This window comes from Motacilla alba, chromosome 3, assembly GCF_015832195.1.
Source record: "Motacilla alba alba isolate MOTALB_02 chromosome 3, Motacilla_alba_V1.0_pri, whole genome shotgun sequence".
In the NCBI taxonomy this organism is placed as follows: Eukaryota; Metazoa; Chordata; class Aves; order Passeriformes; family Motacillidae; genus Motacilla; species Motacilla alba.
The window spans coordinates 97,321-122,625 of NC_052018.1; the positions used below are offsets into that span (position 1 = coordinate 97,321).

The window sequence follows — 25,305 nt, forward strand, 5'->3', positions numbered from 1 at the left end:
CCATGCTGACTGCAGCAGCATGGATTTGCCCCAGCTCTCCACAGGGTCTAGGTTGCTGGGTAACTCATGGGAGCTGGAGTGGCTTAGACAGTCACCATTGCCCTCCTCCTGTGCCAGATCCAAGGCCCATGTTTGCCCCACAGTTCTGCTGCCCTGCTGGCCTCAGCATTACAGCTCTTGTGTCCCCTTACAGCCGTGGAGCTGGCTCGCCTGGCATTTCCTGCAGAGGTTGTGAAGCTGGAGGAGGCCTGGGGAGACCATCTGGTGCAGCAGAAACAGCTGGATGCTGCTATTAACCACTACATTGAAGCCAGGTGGGAGCAGGGGAAGGCTGTATAAACAGCAGGGTACTGGCAGGGCATGAAGCTGATACCTTTGCCTCTATCAGCAGGGGGTTTGCCTGAGTGAGCCCCCACTACCCCGCACAGGAGTGCCCAGCTTGCTTGTGTGCACCAGCCATTGATGCCTTCCCACATCTCTCCCAAGGTCTTACAGTGCTGATTGCTCTTCCTTGCTGTCCCAGTCCTTTCATCCCCCTTAGCACTGCCAGTTACTCAGCTGCTTTATGATGCTCTAACTCAGGAAGCTGAATCAGGCAGCAGAGCGCTCTAGTGTCCTTGGCACAGTGTAGCTAGAGGAGATGCCTGCTGCCTGGCTCTAAAGACTGATGGATTTGGTGCCAGGTGCTCAATTAAGGCCCTCGAGGCAGCTTTGGGAGCCCGGCAGTGGAAGAAGGCCATCTACATTTTGGACTTGCAGGACAAACAGACAGCAGCCAAATATTACCTCAAGATTGCCCAGCATTATGCAGCTTTGCAGGAGTATCAGGTGAGGCCACAGACACAGTCACCACTGCTCTGTGTGTCCTTTGGGTGTATTGAGTGTGGTCTTTTCCTGTCAGGTTGCAGAGGAGCTGTACATCAAAGGAGGCCAGACCAAGGATGCCATCGACATGTACACGCAGGCTGGGCTCTGGGAACAGGCTCACAAGGTAGAGTCAGAAGCCAAAGCTTCTGTGAACCTCACCCCACTTGGTGAGATGTGTCTTCCATCAGGAGGTGGTAGCGCCTTGTGCACCAATACCTGATCAACCAGTACTCTTCCCAGATACGTGTGCAGGGACATCCAATAGCCAGCAAGAAATCCGATGTTCCCGTCCTGACCCTGGCCTTCTCTCTCTCACAGCCCCATGTGGATGCACCTGTGCCACAAATGGCCCTCTCCAAGAGCTGGTCCTGTGCGCTTTGTCACAGTGACAAATGACTGCCCATTCTTTGCAGAGCATACAGCACAGATACCCGTTTGTCAGATGGGAAGGAAATATGTTTTCCCCTTCTCCTTCACTGTCACGTGTCAGGAAATTGCTGTTCATTTCTCCCCTGTGTGTTCCTTTTGGCAGCTGGCACTCAAGTGTATGAGCCAGGAGGAGGTGACAGTGCTGTACATAACCCAGGCCCAGGAGATGGAGAGACAGGGCAAGTACAAAGAAGCAGAGAGGTGAGTTTCCTCCAGTACTGGTGCCAGCCCAAGACTGAGCCCTGAAAAATTAGCTGTTGTGAGGAGAAGCCTTTCCTGGGTTAGAAGGGAGAATTTGGGACTGGGGTTTGGAATGGCTGGAGGAACTTTCTCCAGACATGGAGAACTGAAGCTGGTATTTCAGGGTGTGGAAAGGTTTCAGGGACTGGTCGTGTCCTTGGCTGAGCTGTTTGGATGTGCTTGTGTTGCCAGGCTGTACATCACTGTGAATGAACCCGATCTGGCCATCACCATGTACAAGAAGTGTAAGATGTATGATGAGATGGTTTGCCTAGTAGCCAAGTACCACAAAGACTTACTTGGAGATACTCACCTGCACCTGGGCAAGGTGAGTGCATCTCATGGCAGGGAATCAGCTAAACCAAGCAGGGACAAGATTGCTGTTAGGGACAAGGGTTTGAGATCACTTAAAAAATCAGTGGCAAGGGTGTGAGCAAAAGTCAGGTTTAATATTAAGCATCAAAGCACAACAAGTTTGTTGTCAAGATTTGCTCTACTACTTACAGGACAGCTAAGGCACAACAAGGAAAAACAAGCAACAACAAAACCAAAGAAAGTCCAGGCAATCAAAGAAGAAATTAACTAAGAACTATCTATGGAGGGGTGTGTGTGTGACAAAAGTGTGGGCAAGGATAGAAAAGAACACAGCCTAAAAGCTTAACAGCATTCAAACATAAGAGTACTTTAATTTAACTTACACCTTAAGACTAGCAATTTAACATAGGAAAACATTTAACTTACACCTAACTTAATTTATAGCTTAACTTTAACAATCTAACAGAAGAATAACACTTAACAGCATTTAGCCTAACTTACAAATTTGAAGTTATACTTAGCAACTCAGCAGAAGAGTAACACTTAGCAACACTTAGCTTATAACTTATGTTTAACAACTTAGCAAAAGAACAACACTTAGCAGCATTTAAGTAAGTTTATAACTTACCCTTATTTACAGGCCTAACTTCCTTATATATCCCAGATACTGAAACATTTAAGAAAGCCACGTTTCCCCCAGGTTTGCTGTAGCATATGTGCATCTTTATGCACACAGACAGAAACAGTCAGTGCCTACAAGGTACCTGTGAAAAATTCCCCCCAGAGGTCAGTGAAATCCTCACTTTGGAGGCCTTTGCATCTCCCAGTGGGTGAAGGATCAGGCTTCAAGGAATGAGCTATTGGCCCAGGACACATTGTGTTTTGGCAATCCCCCAACAGCAAACGTGAGGGTTTGCTGGCTCTGAGAGGTGTCCCCCCCCGGAGGGAGGTTGCTGGTCACAGCCCACTGTGGTCCCAGGACAGCTCAAAAGGGTCTCTTTTTGGGCTGCTGTTTATAGGATCACAAGGGCTTCAGTCATAACAATTTTCATCCTGGCCAGAGTTTGGGTTAGCATTTCCTTGAATGTGTGAGAACAGGAATGTTGCGATATTCAGGCAAGAGGAATATTTTCCAAGGCTGGTCATAGGGAAAACAGAAGCTCATTAGACAACAGCAGTTCCTGGGAGCAGGACAGTGTTTCTGATAAGCTCAGGAAGAGCTGAGCCCAGGTGGTGTTTTCAAGGCCAAGGGCCAGCGAGCATTTCTCAGCTCACTCTGCAGCCTGTGAAGGGGAAGGGGGGCATGCACTACCACAAGTGTCACTGCCTCATTGCCTCTGACTGCAGGAGCTGGAGGCAGAGGGGCGTCTGCAGGAGGCTGAGTACCACTACCTGGAAGCCAAAGACTGGAAGACCACAGTGAACATGTACAGAGTGAATGACATGTGGGAAGAGGCATACAGGGTAACAATCATTCATAGGTCCCCACCTGTGCAGGGGTCAGCTTCTGGCTGTGGGATCCTGGTGGAAACTGCTTTGTCTCTGTTCCCTGCAAGATCAGAACATTTGGTGTACCCTACCCAGCCTCAGAACTGCCCCAGCCCTGGAGCCTATGGGCCTCCTAGTCTGCAGCATTGCAGCCCAAGAGCAGGGTTTGACCCTTGGCCTTTCTGCAGGGCTGCCTTCCTCGAGGCACTGCTCTGCCCTGGTCATCCTGTTGTGCCTCAGGGATACAGGGATACAGGTTTTTCTGGCCGCAGCCCCCAGCACTGCTCTCCTCAGTGTGGCCGTGGAGTGCTGGGTTCCCTCCTGCTGTCCAAGCAGTGATGTGGCTGTGCTGAGGCCGCAGCTGTTCTGCCGCACCATGTGTGCCTTTGTCTTACTGTCCCCCTCCCCAGTGCAGTGGTGGTTGCAGAAGGGTTTGTCGGGAGGGAGCAGATGGTTTTGGGGCTCCCTCCTGCTGGCAGGCAGCACATGAGAGGGGCTCAGTCTGCTGAAGGTGGAACATACACTGGGTTCTTCCATTTCCTTTCCTTTGGACAGGTGGCCAAGGCGTACGGGGGTGCGAACTCCCACAAGCATGTGGCCTATCTGTGGGCAAAGAGCCTGGGTGGAGAGGCAGCTGTGAAACTCCTCAACAAATTTGGACTTCTGGAGATGGCCATTGACCATGCAACAGACAGCGGGTATGCAGATGCCCAACACCTCCCTCCCCTCTGCCTAACCAGAGAAAAACATGTGGGCCAAGATAACTGTGTGCACGTGGTAGCTGCAGATCCAGAAAACGGCATGTCTTCCTACTCCACCATGCTTCACACAGGCCTTCCACATCCTTGACACATCCCACTTCTCATCTTTGTGTCAGTCTCTCAAATGCCAAGTCTGAGCTGGCAGGAGAATGCAGTTTGTCCCTCAGCCTCTGCAGGGGAAGGCTTGTTGTGAGAGCCTCTGAGCATGAGGGAAGGTACTCCTCAGTGTCTGCCACACCAGCTGCCCTGCTGCTGGCCAGGGGTCTGCCTGTATGGCCGTTCATTACTGCTCTTCCCGAGGCTCCCACATCTCTTGGCTCTGGCCTTGGGCTCTAACAGCAGGTGTGAAGGAGCCAAGATTCCTTAGTGGGGACTCTAAAAGCTCCCGGTCAGGAACAGGAGGAGCAGGCAGTGTTAATTCACTTGGGGTCCCCTGTATTCCCCTCTCCTCTCCCAGTGTCTTGTGCTCTATTTGATGTTCTTGTTGAAGGCATACACTCACAGCACAGAGTCCTTCTCTCTTTCATTGCAGAGTCTTCGAATTTGCTTTTGAACTGGCCCGCCTCTCCATGAAGCAGAAGATGCCAGACATCCACTTAAAGTATGCCATGTTCCTGGAAGATGAGGTAATTTTCCCCCTGGAACAGGTGCAAGTTCTCTAGTCCCTCAGGTAACTGAGCAGTCGTGCCTGGGCTGCTGCAGCAGTTGCAGTTCTGGCTGCAGTCCCTGCATTTCCAAAGGGCTCCATGGTGACAGTGCCAAGCTCCACACATCTGTGTTTCATAAATGCTCCCTGCCTTGTGGTGAGTAGAGGAGGTCATGTGATGATGCCAGAACAGGAAGGTGTGCAAACAAATCACTTCTTCTCCTCTAGGGTAAATTTGAAGAGGCTGAAGGAGAGTTCATTAAAGCTGGGAAGCCCAAGGAAGCTGTGCTGATGTATGTGTCCTCCACATCCTGCTGTGTCTGCTCTCTCCATGCAATGCCAGCCTGGTTGCCTCTCCAGCACCGGGCTGCTCCTTGTCATCCTTGTTGTTACACCTCGTGTCCGTGGTGCGTGTCATCCCCCAGGTTTGTGCATAACCAGAACTGGGATGCTGCACAGCGTGTGGCTGAGGCTCATGACCCAGACAGCGTGGCTGATGTACTGGTCGGACAGGCACAGTTTGCCTTCGAGCAGAGAGAGTTCCAGAAGGCAGAGGCCTTCCTCCTGCGAGCACAGAGACCTGAGCTGGCCATCAAATACTATAAGGTGAGTGCAGTCTGTAGCTACATCGTTGCCTTCCTCACTGGACAAGAACCCAGTTTAGAGGAAGCAGTGAAATTGACCTCCCAGCTCCCCCTGTCAGCTTAGTAGCCAAAGAGAAACCATTTACTCAGGGTTTCTGGGGGAACTGAATTCTGGCCTGAAGACTGAACCAGTGGATTTCATATCACAGCTTTGCTCTCTCACGGTTCTGGAGGATGTGTCCTGCCAGATTGCGGGTGGTCCTTGGGGTAGCACAAGTGTGTGCATTTGAAGGCTTAAGTGCCCATTCCACTGAGGAAGCTGGAATGGATGAGCATGTTCCCCTGAGGTGGACAGACACAGGTGCCATTCTCAGGGAGAAAAGAATTGGGTGGTGCCACTGTGGTTGTTTCTTCTGTTGGTTCTCTGGCAAGAGCACATGAGGGGATAGGTGTGTTGTGTGATAGCAGGAGTGTGGGGGATCCTGGTGAACTGGTGAAAACTCCCCGTTGTGCCTGTGCAGGAGGCCGGCATGTGGAGTGAGGCCCTGCGGATCTGCAAGGAATACTTGCCTGGGCGACTGGGAGAGCTGCAGGAGGAGTGTGGCAGAGAGGCTGGCAAGAAGGGCTCCAGGTAAGGAGTGCTGTGGTCAGGCTTCAGGAAATAGTCTGGAAGCTTGTCCCCATGGCCATTTTGCTGATGCCTTACAGAGACAGCCTGATGGGATCCCTGACATCCACTTGTTTCCTTCTTGAGGACTCCGGACTTCTTACTGCATAGGTTTCCTATCATCCTTCCTTATTTCTCTGGGAGTCTTATTTCTGCCATCCAAGATCTCCCAGATGGCATCTTGCCCCACTTACAAATCTCCATGTTCTCGTGTACTGCCATTGCATCTCCCCAGGGTCCTTGGTCAGTTCTTTCCTCAGCACTGTTCATGTTCTCTGTCACATGCTGCACTCTGAGCTCCCTGCTTACCTGTCGTGTGCACCTCCCTGCCCACCCCCTACACACTGTCTGCAGGATCTCTGGCAGCATCCCCATCCTGCTCACAGCCTGCATTCCTCCTGCAGTGGAACTGAGGGGCTGCTGGAGCAGGCACGGGAGTGGGAGCAGTCTGGGGAGTACGCCAGGGCAGTGGACTGCTACCTGAAGGTGCGGGATCCCAGCAACAGTGTCCTGGTGGAGAAATGCTTACTGAAGGTACTGTCAGGGGCTGGGATTCCCTTCACTTGGTCTTCTGCCTGGAAGCTCTTCCACAGCCTGAGTGCACCTCAGAGATCTGTGTCACTGCAGGGCTCAGGAGAGCCTGCAGGGCTGAAAACCTTCATAGCTGTTCTCTTGAGCCATGACAGCCTGTGCTTATCCTGCTCGGTGCTGCCTCCCTTGCTCTGGCACCTCTGCCTGTGGCAGGCCCATGTCTGTGCCCACAGCTCCCTGCACTGCAGAGCTGCACTTTGTGACTCAGCCCTTGCTGGAGGAGCACCTTCCTGTGCTCCATGCCACCAGCCTTTGTGCTGTGTTCTTGCTCATGCTTCTCACTCACACCCATGTCCTTGTACCAACTTCAACTACAATTACGTCCTTGTCTGATCTTCTCCCATGTGTGAAAGTAGCTGGGCTTTGCTCCTCTGACTTGTCAAAACGACCTGCCATTTCTCCCCTTCCTCCATCATTCAAGTGCTTCCAAATGTCAGTATTTTAGCTGGGACTGAGCACTTCCCAGCTTCATCCCACTCTCCCACCATTTCTGTCTATTGAGCTGCTGACAATTTCTCTTCACAGGCTGCTGAGTTGGCTGTGAAATTCTTGGGTCAGTCACAGAGCATGGAGGTGACACGGACCGTGGCTCCTCAGCTGGTGGCCATGAAGAAATACAGTATGGTGAGGACTGGCTCCTGCCCCCAGGGCTGCTGAGGAAGTAGAGACACTGGAAGGGAGAGCTCTATCCAAGGGAAGGAGGTCAAGTCACATCCTGGGGTGATGGGTGGCCTTATCTAGAGATAGGCCGTGCAGAATCTTCAAGGAGGATGAAAGAGGGGAATGAATCAAATCCTGGAATAGTGTGAGAGAGCCAGGCCTTGGGAGAAGGCAAGAAACAGAAGAGAGGCTTATCTTTTGGGAAGAGACTCTGTTGTGTCTGTGTGCTGAAGCACCAGCTGAAGCACCAGAAGCACCAGCTTCAGTGTGGGATACAGGGAACCCTTGGGGTTTTGCCTCCCATGGAACTGTCTCTGGCCCTGCAGGCAGCTGAGCTCTACCTGAACTTGGACCTCGTCCGGGAAGCTATTGATGCCTTAATTGAAGGGGAGGAATGGAGCAAAGCCAAGCACACGGCCAAGGAGTTCGACCCCAGGTATGCCCTGAGCTTTGCAAACCACACCATTCTTGTTCCCCCTCCCACCCCCAGCTGGTCCCTTGTCCTGCCCTGTACTGTCCTGTTGCCCCTAGGTTTCCTGGATTCTCCCCACAGAGGCTTTCCCACAGGGAAACAGCGTACATTCTCCACAGCACCCCTTCCCAAGCCATTTCACATTCTGACACTTTCCTATTGGCACACATCCCACAGAAACTGTTATCCCCTTTGGATTCACCCCTATCCCTATCTCCCTTTCCCTTGCCATAACTCTGTGCATGCACTTCCTTCTGAAAGCCCTGTGAGCCCTTGTTCTCCTCACATATTATGTTGTGAAGAGCTGCTTAGACCCTTTTCTTCCCTGTCCATCTGTGCACCAGCAGCCTGCTAGCAAGACACAGCACAGCTGCAAGTCTGCTAGTTCCAAAGCTGAATCCAGCCTCTGCACTGCTGTAAGACATGAGTCTTGCTGCCTTTTGGGATTCTTTCTGCCTGCAGGTCAGAGGAGTACGTGGACCAGCGTTACAAGGAGTATTTAAAAAAACAAGGAAAGGTGGATTCGGTACGTATTTGGGATGTCTCGCAGGCTGGGGAGTGATGTCAGGACCTGTGCAGATCCTGGGGCCCTTTGCCTGACTATGGGTATGAGTGAGAAGTCTGTATGTGCCTGTGAGCCATGGCTACTGCATGCCAGACCACAGAATCATAGAAGGGCTTGGCTGGGAAAGGACCTTAAAGCTTCCTTCAAGCTCATGTCATTCCACCTCCTGCTTTGGGCAGGGACACCTGGCACTAGAGTGGGTTGCTCCAAGCACACATTGCTAGGTCATGTCCAATTTGTTGTCCACCAACACCCCCAAGTCCTTCTCCTCTGCACTGCCCTCCATCCATTCTCCACCCAGGCTGCATCTCTGCATGGGGTTGCTCTGACCCAGGTGCAGCACCTGTCACTTGTGACCTTCATAAGGTTCACATGGGCCACCCTCCTCAGCCTGACCAGGTCCCTCTCAGTGGAAGATGGGGGCACAGGCTCTGTGATTTCATGCCGTGGAGAGGAAGAGACTCTGTGTCTGGGGAAAAAGACATGGGTGATCTGATGCTTGTGTGGATGTGAGTAGGAAGCCTGGCCTGCACAATGACTTTATGGCTGTTTCCATCCTCAGCTGGTGGGAATTGATGTCATGGCAGCTCTGGATATTTATGCAAAGCAGGGGCAGTGGGAAAAGTGCCTGGAGGTCGCAGCTAAGCAGGTGAGTGCTTGTGTGAGCCAGGGACAGAGCTGGGCTCCTGGAACCCTGCAGTGGGTGGGCAGTGTGGAGAGCCACTGCAGGGGCTCAGGAAGCACCACACCACTGTCCCCCTCAGTGCGTGGGGAAGTGCTAGAACCTGGAAGCATATTGTGTTTAAATTTTGTGATTAATGGAGCATTGGAAGAAGCTAAATGAGTTGTTTGGGCTGGAAGTAATTGGTACCATGGAAACAGGGATCTGTAGAAGAAAGCCTTCTTTCTTGTGTTCTTGAGAGCAGTGGTGTCAGTCAGAAAGAGACATCCTAGTCAGGAAAGCAAATCTGACATTTTTTCAGTTTTACTGACCTGAAACTAACAAAATTACCTCAGCAGAGTAATAAAGTGGAGAAAAGCAAAATGAAACTGTTTTACAGTGCTCTTTCAAGGAAGTAGCAGGAGAAGACAGCTCTCGATTACCAGGATGTCCTTTGAGGGATGGTTATTGATTGGTGATTGGCTGTTAAACAGTTATTGGTTAAATGGTTGTTGATCATGGAGGTAACCAAGGGTGGGCAGTTCTTTGGAGTGAGATACTGGTTCAGATTGAATAACAGGGTGGCCTTGGCAACAGCATCTGCAGTTAGTAGCGACATACCACCTTGTCACTCAGGCCAGCTGAAGCCTTGGAAAGGCACTGGGAATGTCTGGGACTGTGGTTTTGTAACTTTGGTTCCAATAACCTAAGTTTGGATTCTACTGGAGTGAACTGGGTGTCTCTTAGATTTGGGCTTCTCTGTGATGCAGATGGTCTCTGTTGAAGTCATTGTTCTCTTGGGAGCTCCCCTATTGATACTCTGCTTATCAGGAGCCAGAGAATAACTACACACTGCATTTAATGGGAAGGACTCAGATTATTGTATTGGGCACCACAAGGCCACATTGAGTCTGAGATCGTGGTGTCTGCTCATGCCTCCTAGAGAGCAATAGCTTGATCCTTTTCCATAACCAGTGCAGAATATAATCACTGTGAGTCAGCTGCTCTACAGTGATTATACAGCAGAAATGGTACATTTATCAAAACAGGTCACATACCAGACTTAACCTTTATCCCAGGCTATGCTGAACATGGTGCTTCACCAGCACCCTTCTGGGTGTTTGAGTTCTGGGCATCTGCTGGGACACTGGTCTTTCCTCTGCATAATAAACTTCTTCCATTGCTCAGCTTTTAACAGGGTTGCACATTTTCTGCCATTTTCTTCCTGTCATTACTATATTTATGCATGTCTGAAGCAGTTCTTTCCTCACTTGAATTTCTGTGAGGCCAACAGCAGTCCTCAGCATTATCTGTGGGGTCAGCACTGGTGTGAGCAGCACTCTAAGAAAGTCTGCAGTCCTGGAGCTGTGACAGCGTGTGGGTAATGGACTAGAGCAGCTTTGTAAATTACAAACATCTTCACCCAGGGTTTTAGTTACTTTCTTTGTTAGACTGAGGCTGCCTTACAGGTGGTAGCCTTGTTGACACAGGTGCTGCATCCTTCAGGTGTTTGGCAGTATTCCTTTGGCAAGTGGTGAGCAGCTGCAAAACAGCTGTATTTGCATGTGTGGAGGATCAGCACAGCATCAGCCAGCCAAGATAAAGGTGTCAGTAGGGCCCAAATCAAACCCAGGTGTGCTTAGGGCAGTCTGGCTCTGATTACCTGTTTCACCCTTTGGCACTCAGGTGTGTGGGGTTGTGCAGGCATGGCTGAATCCATCCCCACCAAGTTCATGAGCCTCAGGCTGCTGCTTTCCATGTGTCTTCTCCAGAGCTATCAGGTCCTGCACAAGTACGTGGCTCTGTATGCAACACACCTGATCTGTGAGGGCTGCTGGGACAAAGCCCTGCACCTGTACGCCCAGCACGGAGCACCTGCCAACCCCCAGGTAAGGAGGGCATCCCCAGGTGGGCTGTCCAGTGTGCTGTGACCTGCTGCATGATCAGGCTCCCAGCCTGAGCTGGGATTGCCTCGTGTTCATCATGCCCAGCCCTCAGTGGGTTCTTCCAGGGGGCTGAAGGAAATCTCCCAGCATGTTCTCCACGGGAAGGAGCAGGGGAAGTTGAGTGTTTGTGTTTGTTTTGAGCACTTTGAGCACCAAGTTCAGAACAAAAGGAACCATTTGCCTCTCTGGGAGCACTGGCTGCAGGAAGCATCCTTCCATCCTTCCCTGTTTGCCTGCCTTGTCCCCAGCCCCCCTTCCAGCCAGTGACCTGCAGCACTGCCCTTCTGCAGCCCTTTTCTTGGCCTGTGCTTGGCAGCAGGAGAGCTCTGGAGTCTGCTGACTCCTCATCTGTCTCCTTCCACACTTGTGTCCTTTTTGTTGCAGAATTTCAACATCTACAAGCGTCTGTTTGTGGAGATGGTGAACGCTCCTGGCAGGAACTGTGCCGAGGCGTACTCGGGCTGGGCTGAGCTGCGGGACGTGCTCCTCGGGCTGGTGAGTGTGGCCATGGCACCCCTGCCTGCCAGCCCCAGCCCCCGGGGGCTTGGCTCAACAGGAACAAGAGCCAGTCTCTTGGCAGGTGACATGGACTGTTTTTAGAACACAAGCTAAGAGTAGAGAGCTGGCAGTGTGGACAGTAGGAAAACAGGATCCTGGGAAGTGGATGTGGCTGAGCAAGAGAAGGCAGAGAAGGAGACCCTGTGCTCCAGGCCAGATCCTAGGAGTGGGTCTGGACACTGGCCCTTGCAGAGCTCCAGGTGTCACTGTGACATGGGAGCTGTCGTGACATTCTCTTCTCACCCAACCTCACAATCAGCAGCTTGCATGGGGAAAGCACAGAGCTACTGAGCCTGGAAAATATGAATTCTCCTCATGGAGGCTTAGAGCCTTCTGCTCCTTGTTCCTGTCCAGAACACCTTAGCCAGAGCTATGATTGGCTTACCTCTGTTTCTGTCCCTACTGTGAGCATAGGCAAAATCAAAAAATCCTCCCTTTGTCCATCCAGGCTCACCCCTGCTTCCAGTGCTGGCTCTTGTTGCAGTACTGGTGACTCTCCCTGGCTCCCACAACTCCTTCCTTCAGCATGCTTTTGGACCCAGAGCACCCAAGGCCCAGCTCTCGTCCAATCCCAGAGATGTCTGGATATTCCAGATCCTTCTCTCTCCTGACTTCCCTGTCTCATGTGGATGAAGAGTGCCCTTGTGCTCTCCTGCTCTCAGTTTCTCTCATTTTCTCTTCTCAGTGTGAAAACCTAGTGAAGTCCAGCGAGGCAAACACTGCAGCGCACGAGGAGTTTGAGAGGATGCTGCTGATCTCCCACTACTGCGCCGCCCGCTGCGCCGCGCAGGGCCTGAAGCAGCTGGTGAGGCTTTGGAGCTCCTCTGCCAGGTCACCTCCCAGAGTGGGGAACCCCATGGGCATCTGCAGGTTCGGGGCTATCCATGGGTCACTACTCCACAAATCACCCATCATGGATGCATGAGAATGGGACTGCAGCAATCTGGGAGCCCACTGCTAGCAGGTGGAGCTGTAGGTGGTGTTTCTGCTTACTGTGGGTACTGTCTGTCCCAGCCTCTGTGGCTGAGCTGTAAACCAGGGCAGGAACTGATCCTTGTGCTTGGCATGACTTGTGAGAGCAGAGGTGCCAGTAGAAAATTAGGAATCACAAAAAATTTGATCTTCTAAGAGAGGGATGGCTTCCTCTCTGCTCTCCTCTCTGGCTCTCCTGCTGGCTTCACACAAGGTCTTCAGAGCAGATTGTCTGCCCAGGGCTTCAGCAGGTGCTGGTGCTGTGTGCTGGGCCTCCTGGGGGGCTCTGGGAGCTCATGGGCCTCTGTGGGGGCATCACAAGGCCCTGTGACTCTTTTGGAGTCTCGTGTGTGCTGGGATTTGCTCTTGGCCTCCCTGCTGAAGTCTTGATCCATGTGGGATTGTGAAATTGTTCTAGAGCTCTGGATGGATGTGGTACTAGAGTTGTGATGGAGAAGGCTGGGAAAAGGAAAAGAACTCCAAGAGAAGACTGGGACTTCCCCATGGCTGTGTGTGTGGATGTTGGGGGTCCAGAGACATGTCAAACAGCAAGAGCCAAGTCTGATGTCTTGGAAACCTGTACAGATCTCCACAGCTGTGGAATGTTGAGGGGCTGGGCAGTCTATTTGGGACCATGAAGAAGGGGGGGCCTTGACAGTTCTTGTGTGACAATGGGTATCTGGCAGCAGAAAAGTGAAATTACCCTTCAATTCCTCACCCCTGCACCAAAATTCTTACATAAAAGCATACAAGAAAAAAATTACTGAGACTGTGGTTGGAATAGGTTTGTGGAGAGGCTGGAGAGTCTCCATTCCTTGAGATGGTCAAAACCTGACCAGGCATATTCCTGAACCAGGCATATGGCTGCTGCTGCTTTGACTGGGGCTAGGGGCAGGATTTGGGAGCAATGTCTGGCATCTGCCAGCAATGTCAAGCCAGCAATGCCTTCCAGCCTCACCTGTTCTGTGACTTAGGTGGGGGATGTTTGCATGTGGCTTCTCGTGAAAAATAGCAAGGCTTGTAAAGCAGAAGAATTTCACCCTCAGGTGACAGTCCCATGTGTTCCGTGGTGAGGGAACTCAGGGTCAGGACTCAGGGTTTTGACCTTTTTTACCTGTAGGGCGTGTGTGGGTGCAGAGTCCTTGCTGTGAGTCTGGGTGGATCTCATGAGATCCCTTCCAGCCTGTTTTGTCTTTGCTGAATTGCTGTGTCTTTGCTGTGCTCTGTGCCCCAGGACACCATGGCTGCCCAGCTGTCCATTTCCCTGCTGCGCCACACAGATCTGCTCCCTGCAGACAAGGCTTTCTATGAGGCTGGCATGGCTGCCAAGGTAAGAGCTACCTGCACCAGGGAAGGACACAGGACACCTGGGCTCGGGGATTCTTGGCTTTATCTTCCCAAATCCTGGACTCTCACTGGAGGCTGTTCCTGAAGCAGCTGGCCAGTCCTCAGCCAGTGAGCAGATGGGACCTACAGACCCAGGGGTGGACAGAGGCCGTGTTATGGCTCTGTCTGTGTGGGTGTGAGGCTGCTCAGCTCTGCTCTGCATCACCCAAGTGTCTGACAGTGTGCCTGGGAGCTGTGACACACGGCAAGGACAGCAGCATGTCCTCGCTGTGCAATAGTAGAGCTATGGAAAGGTTTAGGTGGGAAGGGACCTTAAAGTTCATCTTGTTCCATCCCCTGCCATGGGCAAGGACACCTTCCACTATGCCAGGCTGCTCCAAGCCCCATCCAGCCTGGTCATAATGCCTGTCTCCATTCTGTGGGACAGCCTGTGGTGATGAGCTGGTTGGACACTGTGGCACAAACAGCCACATCCTTCCTAGCCATGGCTCTGGGAGAAGAACTGGCTGTGAGGATGAGCTGCGCAGTCTCACTCAGGGTTCCTCTCCATACCAGGCAGTCAGCTGGGAGAACATGGCATTTGTCTTCCTGAACCACTTCCTGGACCTCTCAGATGTGAGTATGGTCTGTGGGGGAGGGAGGGCTGGCTCTCTGAAATGGCAGTGGCGCTGCCATTGCTGTCACAGGGCCACTACAGCCCCCCAGGCTGGGCAAGGCTCACCCGCGGCTCCTGTGGGGCAGCACACTGGAGCTTGGACTGATGGGGGAGAGCCCCCAGACCCCACTCAGTGTGTGCCTGGAGCAGGGGGCACCCTCACACCCCACATTGGCCTGACAGTTTAGGCCTGGAATCCTCACGGCTGCAGATGCCATTGCAGCTTTCAGGGTGATCACTCAAGTTGTTCCAAGGGAAGAAAAACTACTTGGGAGGTGGAGGCTATGGCCCAGTGCTTTGGCCACTGTGATACAGGACTAGGGAGTCCACTCAGTGCCTTGCTTGTCCAGCAGGCTGGCCACCAGAAACACCAAATCCAAGGGAGCTGACACACCTCACTGTGCCAGACTCTCGAGTGCTGTCAGCAGCAGCTGGGGGACAACAAAAGCACCCAATTACATCTTTCCCTTCTTCAAGGCCACCTGAACAGGGCAGAGTCTGAGACACTGCAGAGTGTGGATGGCAGGAGGGCCTGGTCACCACAGCACCAACAGGCAGGAGCATCCTGGCCATGAATTGTACTGTGAGCTCTACAGCTGGCATGGCCCAGTGCTCTACCCCTTCTTTCCAGGCCATTGAAGAAGGGAACCTGGACTCCCTGGACCATTCTGATTTTCAGAAGACAGACATTCCCTTTGAAGTGCCCCTTCCGGACCATCAGCACGTGCCTGTGAGTGTCACCTGTCTTCTTCAGCAGTGGTGCTGCTTCAGGGCCCTCTGAACAGGGAGTGGGTGGGGCTGGGATTGCAGAGGCTGCAGGGATGGAAACGGACCCAGAACTGGCACCTTCTGCCTGTCCCTCCACTGCGAGCACACACACACACACACACAGAGACGTGTTGCACACAGCTGCGTGCACAAACACGTGTGCACAGATGTGTTGCACACACACATACCTGTACATACACACACACATACACCTGTACGCACACAAAAACACACACCCTGTGTACACACTCACACACATATACCTGCACACACACAGACACACCTGTGTACACACAAAAACACACCTATGTACACCCACACACCTGTACACACACGCGCACACACACCTGTACATACACAAACACGCACTCTCCCCCCCCATGCTCCCCAGCACACACACACACCTGTGTAGGCCCACACACCTGTACACACGTACACACACACCTGTACACACACACACTCTCTCTCTCTCTCATGCTCCCCAGCACACACACACCTGTGTACACCCACACACCTGTACACACACATACACACACCCACTCTCTCTCTCATGCTCCCCAGCACACACACACCTGTGTACACCCACACACCTGTACACACACACACACACCCCCCTCTCTCTCTCTCTGATGCTCCCCAGCACACACACGTACACTCAGCCCCGCTGTGCCCCATGCTCGTGTGTGCTGTGTGCGCGCCATGCACGCCTGTCCTGCTCTCCACGTGCTCCCTGCTGCTGTGGGGCTGCGCTGGGGCAGCAGCAGCAGCATCCCACTTGCAGCCTCGCCCTGGCCTTTGCCCCCAGGAGGAGCAGCGGGAGGAGGTGAGGGACTGGGTGCTGACGGTGTCCGTGGACCAGCGGCTGGAGCAGGCGCTGCCGCGGGACGAGCGTGGCACCTACGAAGCCTCTCTGGTGGCAGCGGGGAGCGGGGTGCCCTCCCTGCCCTGCCTGCTCACGGGTAAGCTCCCGGCCAGCTCACTCAGACATGGCACAGTGCCATGCTGGGAGGGGGAACTGCAGGGTGGGCCTGGCAGGAGGCCTGGGCTGGGCTGTAGAGCAGCGGAGGGGCTGGGTGGCTGTGGGGAACCAGCTCTGCTGGAGGAGATAGGGCATTTTTACTGTGGGGGTGAGTGAGCACTGGAACAGGTTGCACAGAAGTTGTGAGAGCGCCATCCTTAGAGACAGTCAGAAGCTGTCTGGATACACCTGTGTACACACCTATGTACCCCCTGGGCTGGGGTGGCCCTGCCCAACAGGGAGCTGAACCATACAGACCCCAGAGCAATCCTGAGCTCAGCCACTCTGTGGCTCAGGGATGGCTCAGGCTGGCACAGCTCTGCTGGGAACTCCAGGCTGGCCAGCACAGTCAAGAATGGGCAGCACCTGGCCCTGCTCTGTAGTGCAGGACCTAAAAAGGGTCAGAGAAGGGGGAGCAGGAGTGGGCCACCAGGAACAGGGCTGTGGCTCCAAAAGTCAGAAGCTGGGTGCCATTGTTGGACCTACTCACTTGGGTGTCATTGCCCAAGGGCAGTTCAGCCTTAATCTTCATTTGATCCCCCCACTTTGAACACCCCTTCTTCATTTTGGTCTCCTGGAGACCAAGGCAGCATTATTGCCCCAGCACACTGTGCTGTTGGGGCAGCCCCAGCTGCAGCACAGGGAAGGGGTGCACCAGGTGGGGGGATGGCTGCTGTGGGGCTCAGCTTGTTCTGAATGTGTCACTTTGTGCCCAGGATACCCCGTGCTGGGAAACAAGATTGAGCTGAGGCCAGGCCGAGAAGTGAAGAAGGATGCGTGGTACAAATTCGTGATGGCTGTCAAGGTGAGCCAGAACCCCCAGGCAGGGAGACAGGCTCTGGGGGGTTCAGCCCCTCGTGCTGACAATGCAGCATCCTTCTGGGTGAGTCATGCTCCCAGGGCAGTTCACTGCACTGACAGGGCGGCTTGCAGGGGATTACCAGACCCAGTCCTGCCAGCCCACGAGTTCCTTCAGGCACCAGTGCCAAGGCCTCTCTCTTTTGCAGACATCCCACAGCCCTGCAGGCCAGGATGTGATCGAGTTCCTCCGACGGTGGTGTGGGGGACTCCCAAGCACCAGCTTCTCATTCCAGTGAGCAGGACTGGGGCAGCTTTCAGGCCTGTTCCTCAGCACCTTCCACATCCAATAAACATGTTATCTCAGCCCTGCAGTGCTCCTCTTTGCCAGGGGACGCTGGGCCCAGAACACTGCAGTGCTGGCACAGGGCTGCACCCCGTGTCTCAACCCCTGCGTCCGTGGGTGACTTCCACACCGAGGCCACGGCTCTGTCACCACCCCTGTGCTTGGGGAGTGGCAGGCACAGGGATGGGCTCACAGAGTAGCTGCACTTCCCTTCCCTTGGCATGCCTTGCTCCCAACCAGCACTCGCCTGGCAGAGCCACTTAATACAGCCAGTGTAGAAAGGAAAAGTTTATTTATTCAAGAAAACTAGAGATCTTCACCAAAGGGATTCTTCCCCTTCTGTTCCCTGACATGTCTGAGCACAGGCACAGCCAGCTGCCATGCCTGCAGTGGCTCCAGGACTGCCCACCCCATCACTGCTGACAGAAACCAACAGCCTCCAGCACACCAGGAAGGGCCCGGCAGCTTGGGGAGAGGATGGGAGAGCATCTGGGGCCCACGGCACCTGGTGACCTGCAGGGTCTGTCCCAGGTGGGGTGGTGGAGCTGGGAGAGAGGGGGCAGGGCACACCCTCCCTGCTGCAGCCCACTGCAGGAGGTGTGACATCACCTGGGCCCCGGCCTTGCTGGATCACAGCGCTCCTGCGGCACCACCTGGAGCAGAGGAGCAGTGTCAGTGCCAGGCTGTGCTGCAGGGCCCAGCATCACTGACTCCTCTGCCCGTGTTCCTTGGAAGAGGTGTTCTGGGGGCCTGGGGTGGGCATGGGCCCTCTGGATGGCAGAGCCTGCTCCCCCCATCCCAAGCATGGCCCACATGGGGCACTCACCTCTCCAGCTACGCAGGAGACTCAGCAAGTCCTGCCAGGAGCTGCTGCCTCTCACGGGGTGGCTTCTCCATTGCTGTACTTGGCCCGGCCAGCTAGAGAAGGAAAAAAAAGACAAAAAGAAGTGTAGAGTGGCAAGGACAAGTGATGGGAAGTGTTCTCACAAAAAAAAGAACAGGCCTGGCTACCAGGGGGATGAAGAAGAGGGTCCCTCTGCAACTCCCCATGAAGGGGGGCTGGTCTGGCACTTAGGCTGGCTAGAAGAGGTTCCAACTCAGCATCCCCCCTACTGCTGCACAGCCTCCTTGTTCCCAGCAGAACCCAGCACCTTACGAGTGCAGCACAGGGGCAGCAATCATGGGGGAGATCGAGGGAGATGTGTCCAGGGAGATCTGTACCTGCTCTTTGCCATAGCTGTATGCACAGGGCCCGATGCCCTGGAAGACCAGAGCCACCAAACAGCTCCTGCCCGAGAGCACGGCTTCCGCAGCTGCCAGCAGCAGGGAGGGGAACCAGAGGGCCAGGGCTGTGTCCTGCGGGGCAGGGGCTCACAGGAACGTGGGCACTGCACCAGGCTGGCTGAACACACTCAGCAGAGACTGTGTGGACAGCAGGGGAAGAAGGGGGAGACGGAGAGAGAAGGGAAGCAGGAGGGAGAGTGAGAGTGAAAAGAGAAGACGAGAGGAAGCAGAGGGAGAAAGAAGCTGCTGGGAGGAGTGGGGCTGTGCAGCGACTCACGTAGATGCGCGTGGTGTTGAAGGGACAGTCGTTAGTCGCAATGGCTGCACGGGCATCCACAGGCAGCGCGGAGCTGTTGCAGCCCCGGACCAGGTGCGTGCCCCGGCTGTGCACCGTAAGGGCGAAGGCCAGCGCCAGCCCCACGCTGCACGCGGTGGACAGCAGGCAGTTCAGCAGAGAGACGCCCAGCAGGGTCCAGTGCTGCAGGCAGCAAGAATGAGAGTGGGACTGGCAGGAGCTCGGGGAAACGCTCGGGCGGGCACCTGTGTGTCTGCAGAGCTGCTCCCCCGAGGGGCACACGCGAGCTCTCGCCTCTTCCAGGACGGCTCAGCCACTCCTCGGATGAGGCTCTCGCACCTTTCGCATCCTTCTATCCCCCGTGAGCGCGGTACCGCTGGACGCTCCTTGGCTCGGGGTCCGTGCAGACCCCCCCGCAGGCCTGGCCGCGTTCCGGGAGCCCCCAGCCCGGCGCACCCCGCCCGCCCTGGACCCCCGACCCGGCTGCAGCTTCGCCCACCGAAGCGCTTCTGCCCCAGGACGGCGGTCCCACCCGGGAGCGGCCAGCGGGCCCGAGCCGGGGACAGGCGACACCTGCCGCGCCGGCAGCCGCCGCCGAGGCGGAAGGAGCCCGCGGGGCCAAGGTCCAGGGGAGCGGCTGCCGGCGCGGCAGGGCCGCTCCCGGGCCCCCCGCCCGCTGCCCCGCACTCACCAGCACCGCCCGGGACAGGTTGTGCGACACCAGGATGGCGACGATGCCCGCGGCGATGCTCTGCGGAGAGAGCCGCGCTCAGCAGGGCCCGGGCGGGGCAGGGCCCGCCGTCCCCGCCCGCTCCGGCCGCGCTCACCAGCAGCCCCGAGCACACCGACACCACGTTGGCCGCCGCGTACTCGGGGGTGACGGCGCGGCGGGCGCCGGCCACGTGCCGCAGCACCGAGCCGTGCACGATGGCGCCCAGCACCAGGCTGCCGTGGCCCAGCACGATCAGCGCCAGCCCCGTGCGCATCAGCCGCCGCGGCTCCGCCAGCGCCGCCGCCGCCCGCCGCCCCCCGGCCATGGCCGCTGCCGCTCGCACCGCCCCGGGGCAGGGAGCGGCGCCGCGGCCCGGCCCCCCGGCCCGCCCCGCCCCGCAAGAGGCGGCACTCGCGACTTTACAAAACAGTTTATTAAAAATAGGAAATGATAGAAATGAGATGCAGGAGCCGCGGCTCGGCCCCGCCGCGCGCCAGGACGACACTGGGCCCCGGAGCCGCTGCGGCCCCGGGAGGCCCCGGGAGGGCCGGGGGCTGCCGGGGCCGCGGGGCCGCAGCCCGGGGCCTGCACACGCCGTGACCCCGGGCGGGGGCGAACCAGTAAACAAAGTGCAGCCGGCGGCGGGAGCGAAGCGCCGGGCGGGGAGGGGAGACGAGCTCGGCCACCCCTGGGCCCAAGGCGCGGGAATGGGGGGAGTGACAGGGGGTGCAGGGCTTAGGGGCTCACCCCTGCTTACCTTTAAATTAAAAAAAAAAAAAAAAAAAGAGGAAAGAAAAAACCCATTTCTGTGCTGTGCAAAAGACACTTTGTACAATTCAAACAGAACAAACTCCATGCACATGAGTGGGGCTGCAGAACGCCCCAAGCCAGGCCTCAGCTCCGCAGCACAACCTGGCAAATCCCAACAAAAACAGGGCTGGAAATAATACTGATGCGCAAAGTCCCCTTCAGGAGGCGGGCAGGGAGGACTGTCGATGAGCCCAGCCACGGCACATGCAGGATGAGCTTCCAAGCACTGCAGCTGGGGTCTTGCGGGTGCCCGACAGCGGTGGGCAGACACAGATGGGCCGCAGGCAGCAAGGCCACGCTGGCTGCCCAGGAGCCACGGGGCTAAGATGACACAGTCACGGCCGTCAGGGCTCCGTTCCGAGTGTAGTAGAACTTGCTAAATGCCTCTTCAAGTAAACAGGTGAGTCTGCTCTGGTCAGCCTGGGGACAGCAAGGACAGCGAGGGGTGAGCCCCATCCGCTCAGAGCTGAGAGCGTGGCTGGAGACCCGCAGGGCAAGGACCTGGCTTATCCCTCCTGCCCCCGAAAGGGCAAAAACCACTGAACTCTGAGGAAGGAACACAGGCCCACAGCCCTACCCGAGCCCCTGCTTACCTCGCTGATGAATCCCAGCTGGACCAGTTCAGCTGCCAGCTCCTGGATGTTGTCATCTACAACACAAGGAAAGGTGTCAGTCCCTGCTCCAAGCGTGCTGCTGGCCAGTGCTCCTGGCAGGGGCAGAAGGGTACTTACTGGGCTGAAGGTCACAGCTCAAGTGTCGATTCAACTTGTCTTCCAGTTTCAGCAGCAGTGTCAGCTACAGGGCAAAGAAACTCTCATGAGGGATTGCAGTCCTGCAAGCTGCCATGGCAAGCCCAAAGCAACTCTAGAAACGCCCCCTGGGGTGGGAACCACCCCTCCAGAGCCCCTCGGGGATCTAACACAACAGCCACAGCCAGTTCCATCCTGAACTGCAGCTGGCAGCACCATCCTGCGCGGGGAGCCAGGGCCTGGGGGTGGGCCAGGTGCCAGCTCAGCCGCAGGCACAGGCCTGGGAAAAGCTCTGGGTCCTATGGTGGCAGCTGCAGCAGTGCAGGGTTACCCCAGGCACCAGCAGCACATCAGAGCCACCAGCCCTGCACAGCAGCCCCGGCCTCAGCCAGACGTAGAAACGTACGTGGTGCTTCACGCCTTCCTCCACAGACTCGATGTTGCACTGCATCAGCACCACCTGCAACAGAGGCACAGACCCCATCAGCAACAGCCCCACACACCCCAGCAGAGCTGCCCCACACACCCCAGCAGCAGCAGCCGCCCCACTGACCCCAGCAGCAGCCACCCCACACACCCCAGCAGCAGCCACCCCACACACCCCAGCAGAGCTGCCCCACACACCCCAGCAGCAGCAGCCGCCCCACTGACCCCAGCAGCAGCAGCCGCCCCACTGACCCCAGCAGCAGCCGCCCCACAGACCCCAGCAGCAGCAGCCGTCCCACTGACCCCAGCAGCAGCCACCCCACACACCCCAGCAGAGCTGCCCCACACACCCCAGCAGCAGCAGCCGCCCCACTGACCCCAGCAGCAGCAGCCACCCCACACACCCCAGCAGCAGCAGCTGCCCCACTGACCCCAGCAGCAGCAGGCACCCCACAGACCCCAGCAGAGCTGCCCCACACACCCCAGCAGCAGGCACCCCACAGACCCCAGCAGCAGCAGCCGCCCCACTGACCCCAGCAGCAACAGCCACCCCACAGACCCCAGCAGCAGCCACCCCACACACCCCAGCAGCAGCTGCCCCACAGACCCCAGCAGCAGCAGCCACCCCACTGACCCCAGCAGAGCTGCCCCACAGACCCCAGCAGAGCTGCCCCACTGACCCCAGCAGAGCTGCCCCACTGACCCCAGCAGCAGGCACCCCCCAGCCCTGCCTGGCGATGGGAGAGCGAGGCTGAGCCCCTGCCCTTTACCTTGCGGGTCTCCACCTCAGCGGGCTCTGGAGTTGGGGTTTTCACCGACGGGGGAGCAATGGGAGATTTCACCACGACCTGCTGGGGCTGCTGGGGTCGTGGCATCCCAAAGGCTGTGAGGGGATAGATTCCATTCCTACAAGGAAGGAGCAGCATCTGAGGTTATACTTCTCCAGAACTTTTCCAGTCTCACGCACAATGGAAGGTGTCTTAAAAAATCCCTCTTACCTCACATCCTCCAGGAACTTGTCCAGCTCCAGTGCTGGAGACTGTGAGAAGCTGGAAAACAAAATGTCCTGAGATGAGAAATCCTCTCACAGTACCATCCACCTGGGTCTCTTGGGGTGCAGTTTCAAATCCCCATGTCCTGGGCTGTGTCCACAGGCAGGATGGGTATGGACAGGCAGCCACTGGTGTGACAAGCTCTTATCTTCCCTTAACGACATAATTACCTATGTGAGCTAAGGGTGAGGCAGCAGTTATGGCAGAGCCAGTCTCACAGCCCTCAGAGCTGTGCAATGCAGTTACTTGGAGGGTGGCCCAATGACCCTGCTCCTGGTGAGCTGTTCCACAAATACCTGCCACACCAGGTCCCTGGTTGCAACAAACACTTGGAACAGCCAAGCCCCCGTCTCAAGGCTGCTCTGAAGCATTCCAGAGATGAGGTAAGGACTGCAAAACTGCTGGAAGCCTGAGAGGCTGTCCTCAAGTGCTTTATGGGCTGCACACCGGTCCCAGCTCCCGACCACTCTCCAGCCCCTCCCACACCCCCAGCAGCTGGGATCCTCCCATCCTCTAACACAGCAGTCGGTTCCAACAAAAATTTCCAATTTTTTTCTAGCAGTTTGGTTTGCATGGCAGTCTGATGAACCATCCAGAAATGACGCTCACATTTCAAGTGATTACTGCTTTTTTTCCCCTTTTCCAGCACCTCTGAGGTATGGCACTACCAAAAAGCAAGCTCCAGGCTGGCACCCATGGATAGCCACGCCTGCAGAGACTGACATCCCATTGTGTGAGGATCTCTCTTTACAGCTTTGGTTGTTCACTTGTTGTCCTCCATTTTGAAACTATATCAAAAATATTCCAAAGGGAATATACTACATTTCCTAGCACTATGACAACTGGAATGACAGCTTTTGGAAGGGTCTCTGTGCCTCAGAGAGCTGCTTATATGGATGGAGCTGTTCTTCCCTGTCATCTTGGTTACTCTTGTTCAGCAGCCTGAGCATCCCAGAACTCTGTGCTCCCCTGGAAGCACCCTAGGCTTCTCTGGGAATACAATATTCACAGCTTGGTCTTCAGCTAATACCTTAACTAGCCAAGGCTTTGTTATCCAAAATGTACATCACTTTTTTGGCACTCTGCTTGCTCCATATGTATTACAGTCATTCCCTTAGGGGGCCACCCCTGCAGTGTAGGTAGTGCTGTGTGTCACTGACAGCTGCCTCAACTGCCTTTCCCTGTGCAGAGTGTGGAATAAGATGCTCCATTAGGAAAACACTCAGGAACCCCTTCTCTGAAGTGAGAAAGTGACTCCATCTGGCCAGTCTGTGGTTGGTCACAGCACCTTCCCAAACTGTTCAGCCATGGTTTGCTGGGGACTGCTCCAACTACAGCACGTTCATTTCATCCATCCATTTGGGGAGCAATTCATCTCAGCTGCACAGAATCTACTCCCAGGAAACAGTGCAAAGTCTCCTTCCCCTCAGGAATAACTCCCAGAAGTGTGTGTGCCCTGACAGTGACTGCTCCTTCACCTCCAGCTCCACCAGCTCCCACTGGCACCCATCAGTGGGGAAACACCAACACTGAGGTGATGGGCAGCGTCCCAGTGCTCACACCAGTGCCCCAGCACTGCTCCCCTGAGCAGCCCCCCTGAGCACACCATGGGGACTCACATCATCTTGACTCCTTCCCTGTCCTCGTGGTTGATCTCTGCCAGCACTGCGTTCATGTCGAGGTTTTTGGTCATTTCTTCTAAAGCATTTTCAGGAATCATATCTATTAAAAAAAAAAGGAGTAACTTGCAGCAATTGCAGTTCCTCTCCAGCCTTAGAAAAGCAATGAAAAGTGCAGAGATGCTCTCAGAGCAGGTCAGACACCACAGCCCTCCCAGCCCCACAGCTGTGTCTGACAGCCAGGAACCTGCAGGGCATGGGGAGGGTGTTCCCAGGGTGCCAGCTCACTGGCAGGGGCACTGACAGCTCAGCAAAGCTCTGCAGAGCACTGACCCACGTGGGGACGTGGCTCCCAGGGCTCGGTACTCACGCTGGTGCCCAACGATGCAGTGAGCAGCCAAGAGCTTCAGCGATGGCACCTCGAAGAGCGCCTGGTGGAACAGGAGCTCCCGGGCCGTGGGGCGCCTGCCAGGGTCCTGCTCTAGACACTTCTGAATGAACTCCTAGAGAAAAAACCTGCATCAGACAACAAGCAGCGGCAGCAGAGCAATGCAGGGCACCAAGCCCCGTGGCTCACCCGCTGCAGGGGGTCCTCCAGCAGCTGGATGGCACTGTTGATGGCTTCCTGCGGCACGTAGGAGGACTCCCCGTTCCCCTGGATCTCCAGCACTGCCATCTGCAAACACAGAGCAGAGCATCAGACTCCACTGGGAGTGACAGACTGCAGGGGAGACAGGCTCAACGAGACCACTGCCAAGCATGAGATCACCACAGCCAAGCTGTGTGGGGGTACCTAAGGTCACATTTGGAGAGACAGAGAGAATGGCGGCCTCATTACAACAGCTTGCTCCTAGTACCCCAAGACTGCCAGGGAGCCCTGGGAACTCTGCCAGCAACAACCTGGACAGTAAGTGTCTCCATTTTGAACCTCATGATCCATTGGCCTGTTACTCTGTTGATAATTCCATAATGAAGCAGTGACTGGATCACCGCCAGGGTCTGAC

At 55.6% G+C, this 25,305-nt stretch overlaps 3 protein-coding genes across 8 annotated transcripts in view; 1 reads left to right on the plus strand and 2 right to left on the minus strand.

Moving 5' to 3' along the window:
• IFT172 (intraflagellar transport 172) overlaps positions 1 to 17,518 on the plus strand; it is a 37,178-nt gene extending 19,660 nt beyond the window's left edge. Inside the window, exons 24-48 of the mRNA XM_038130405.1 lie at positions 194 to 314; positions 684 to 828; positions 902 to 991; positions 1,400 to 1,497; positions 1,729 to 1,864; positions 3,199 to 3,315; positions 3,895 to 4,037; positions 4,633 to 4,726; positions 4,975 to 5,039; positions 5,172 to 5,352; positions 5,852 to 5,961; positions 6,402 to 6,531; positions 7,114 to 7,212; positions 7,575 to 7,684; positions 8,183 to 8,246; positions 8,848 to 8,934; positions 10,719 to 10,835; positions 11,277 to 11,387; positions 12,136 to 12,255; positions 13,657 to 13,752; positions 14,325 to 14,384; positions 15,056 to 15,154; positions 15,998 to 16,151; positions 16,927 to 17,015; positions 17,218 to 17,518. Coding sequence (XP_037986333.1) covers positions 194 to 314; positions 684 to 828; positions 902 to 991; positions 1,400 to 1,497; positions 1,729 to 1,864; positions 3,199 to 3,315; positions 3,895 to 4,037; positions 4,633 to 4,726; positions 4,975 to 5,039; positions 5,172 to 5,352; positions 5,852 to 5,961; positions 6,402 to 6,531; positions 7,114 to 7,212; positions 7,575 to 7,684; positions 8,183 to 8,246; positions 8,848 to 8,934; positions 10,719 to 10,835; positions 11,277 to 11,387; positions 12,136 to 12,255; positions 13,657 to 13,752; positions 14,325 to 14,384; positions 15,056 to 15,154; positions 15,998 to 16,151; positions 16,927 to 17,015; positions 17,218 to 17,307 — 2,726 coding nt within the window. The 3' untranslated portion in view covers positions 17,308 to 17,518. The remainder of the gene's footprint in view (positions 1 to 193; positions 315 to 683; positions 829 to 901; positions 992 to 1,399; positions 1,498 to 1,728; positions 1,865 to 3,198; positions 3,316 to 3,894; positions 4,038 to 4,632; positions 4,727 to 4,974; positions 5,040 to 5,171; positions 5,353 to 5,851; positions 5,962 to 6,401; positions 6,532 to 7,113; positions 7,213 to 7,574; positions 7,685 to 8,182; positions 8,247 to 8,847; positions 8,935 to 10,718; positions 10,836 to 11,276; positions 11,388 to 12,135; positions 12,256 to 13,656; positions 13,753 to 14,324; positions 14,385 to 15,055; positions 15,155 to 15,997; positions 16,152 to 16,926; positions 17,016 to 17,217) is intronic.
• Positions 17,519 to 17,627: 109 nt separating this feature from the next.
• KRTCAP3 (keratinocyte associated protein 3) lies at positions 17,628 to 20,547 on the minus strand. 3 transcript variants are annotated; one of them, XM_038130421.1, is made up of 6 exons: positions 19,761 to 20,547; positions 19,625 to 19,684; positions 18,916 to 19,116; positions 18,576 to 18,710; positions 18,181 to 18,272; positions 17,628 to 18,007 (listed from the first exon to the last, which is right to left on the minus strand). In XM_038130421.1, the coding sequence occupies exons 1-5, from the start codon at positions 20,505 to 20,507 to the stop codon at positions 18,189 to 18,191; spliced, it is 1,227 nt and encodes a 408-aa protein (XP_037986349.1). In that variant the 5' UTR covers positions 20,508 to 20,547; the 3' UTR covers positions 17,628 to 18,007; positions 18,181 to 18,188. The 3 variants fall into 3 exon arrangements, 2 of the variants coding, with proteins under 2 accessions (XP_037986349.1, XP_037986350.1); XM_038130422.1 differs by lacking the exon at positions 18,576 to 18,710; XR_005256166.1 differs by lacking the exon at positions 17,628 to 18,007 and having other exon boundaries at positions 18,576 to 18,776.
• The window catches only part of NRBP1 (nuclear receptor binding protein 1), a 35,430-nt gene continuing 30,188 nt past the window's right edge, over positions 20,064 to 25,305 (minus strand). For 2 of the 4 annotated variants that reach the window (XM_038130417.1, XM_038130415.1), the window contains 9 exons: positions 24,879 to 24,977; positions 24,672 to 24,804; positions 24,302 to 24,404; positions 22,629 to 22,679; positions 22,401 to 22,536; positions 21,611 to 21,664; positions 21,187 to 21,250; positions 21,049 to 21,104; positions 20,777 to 20,875 (listed from right to left, as the gene is read on the minus strand). In XM_038130417.1, coding sequence (XP_037986345.1) covers positions 20,777 to 20,875; positions 21,049 to 21,104; positions 21,187 to 21,250; positions 21,611 to 21,664; positions 22,401 to 22,536; positions 22,629 to 22,679; positions 24,302 to 24,404; positions 24,672 to 24,804; positions 24,879 to 24,977 — 795 coding nt within the window. Of the gene's footprint in view, positions 20,876 to 21,048; positions 21,105 to 21,186; positions 21,251 to 21,610; positions 21,665 to 22,400; positions 22,537 to 22,628; positions 22,680 to 24,301; positions 24,405 to 24,671; positions 24,805 to 24,878; positions 24,978 to 25,305 lie in introns of all 4 variants that reach the window. The other 2 variants (XM_038130416.1, XM_038130418.1) reach the window with 2 other exon arrangements.

Coding starts and splice junctions, on each gene's coding strand:
- KRTCAP3 (XM_038130421.1), bottom strand. CDS start 20,507: ATGTGCATGGAGTTTGTTCTGTTTGAATTGTACAAAGTGTCTTTTGCA. Junction 18,711..18,915: donor TCAACACCACGCGCATCTAC/GTGAGTCGCTGC, acceptor CCTGCCCCGCAG/GACACAGCCCTGGCCCTCTG. Junction 18,273..18,575: donor ACAGCTATGGCAAAGAGCAG/GTACAGATCTCC, acceptor TTCCTTCTCTAG/CTGGCCGGGCCAAGTACAGC.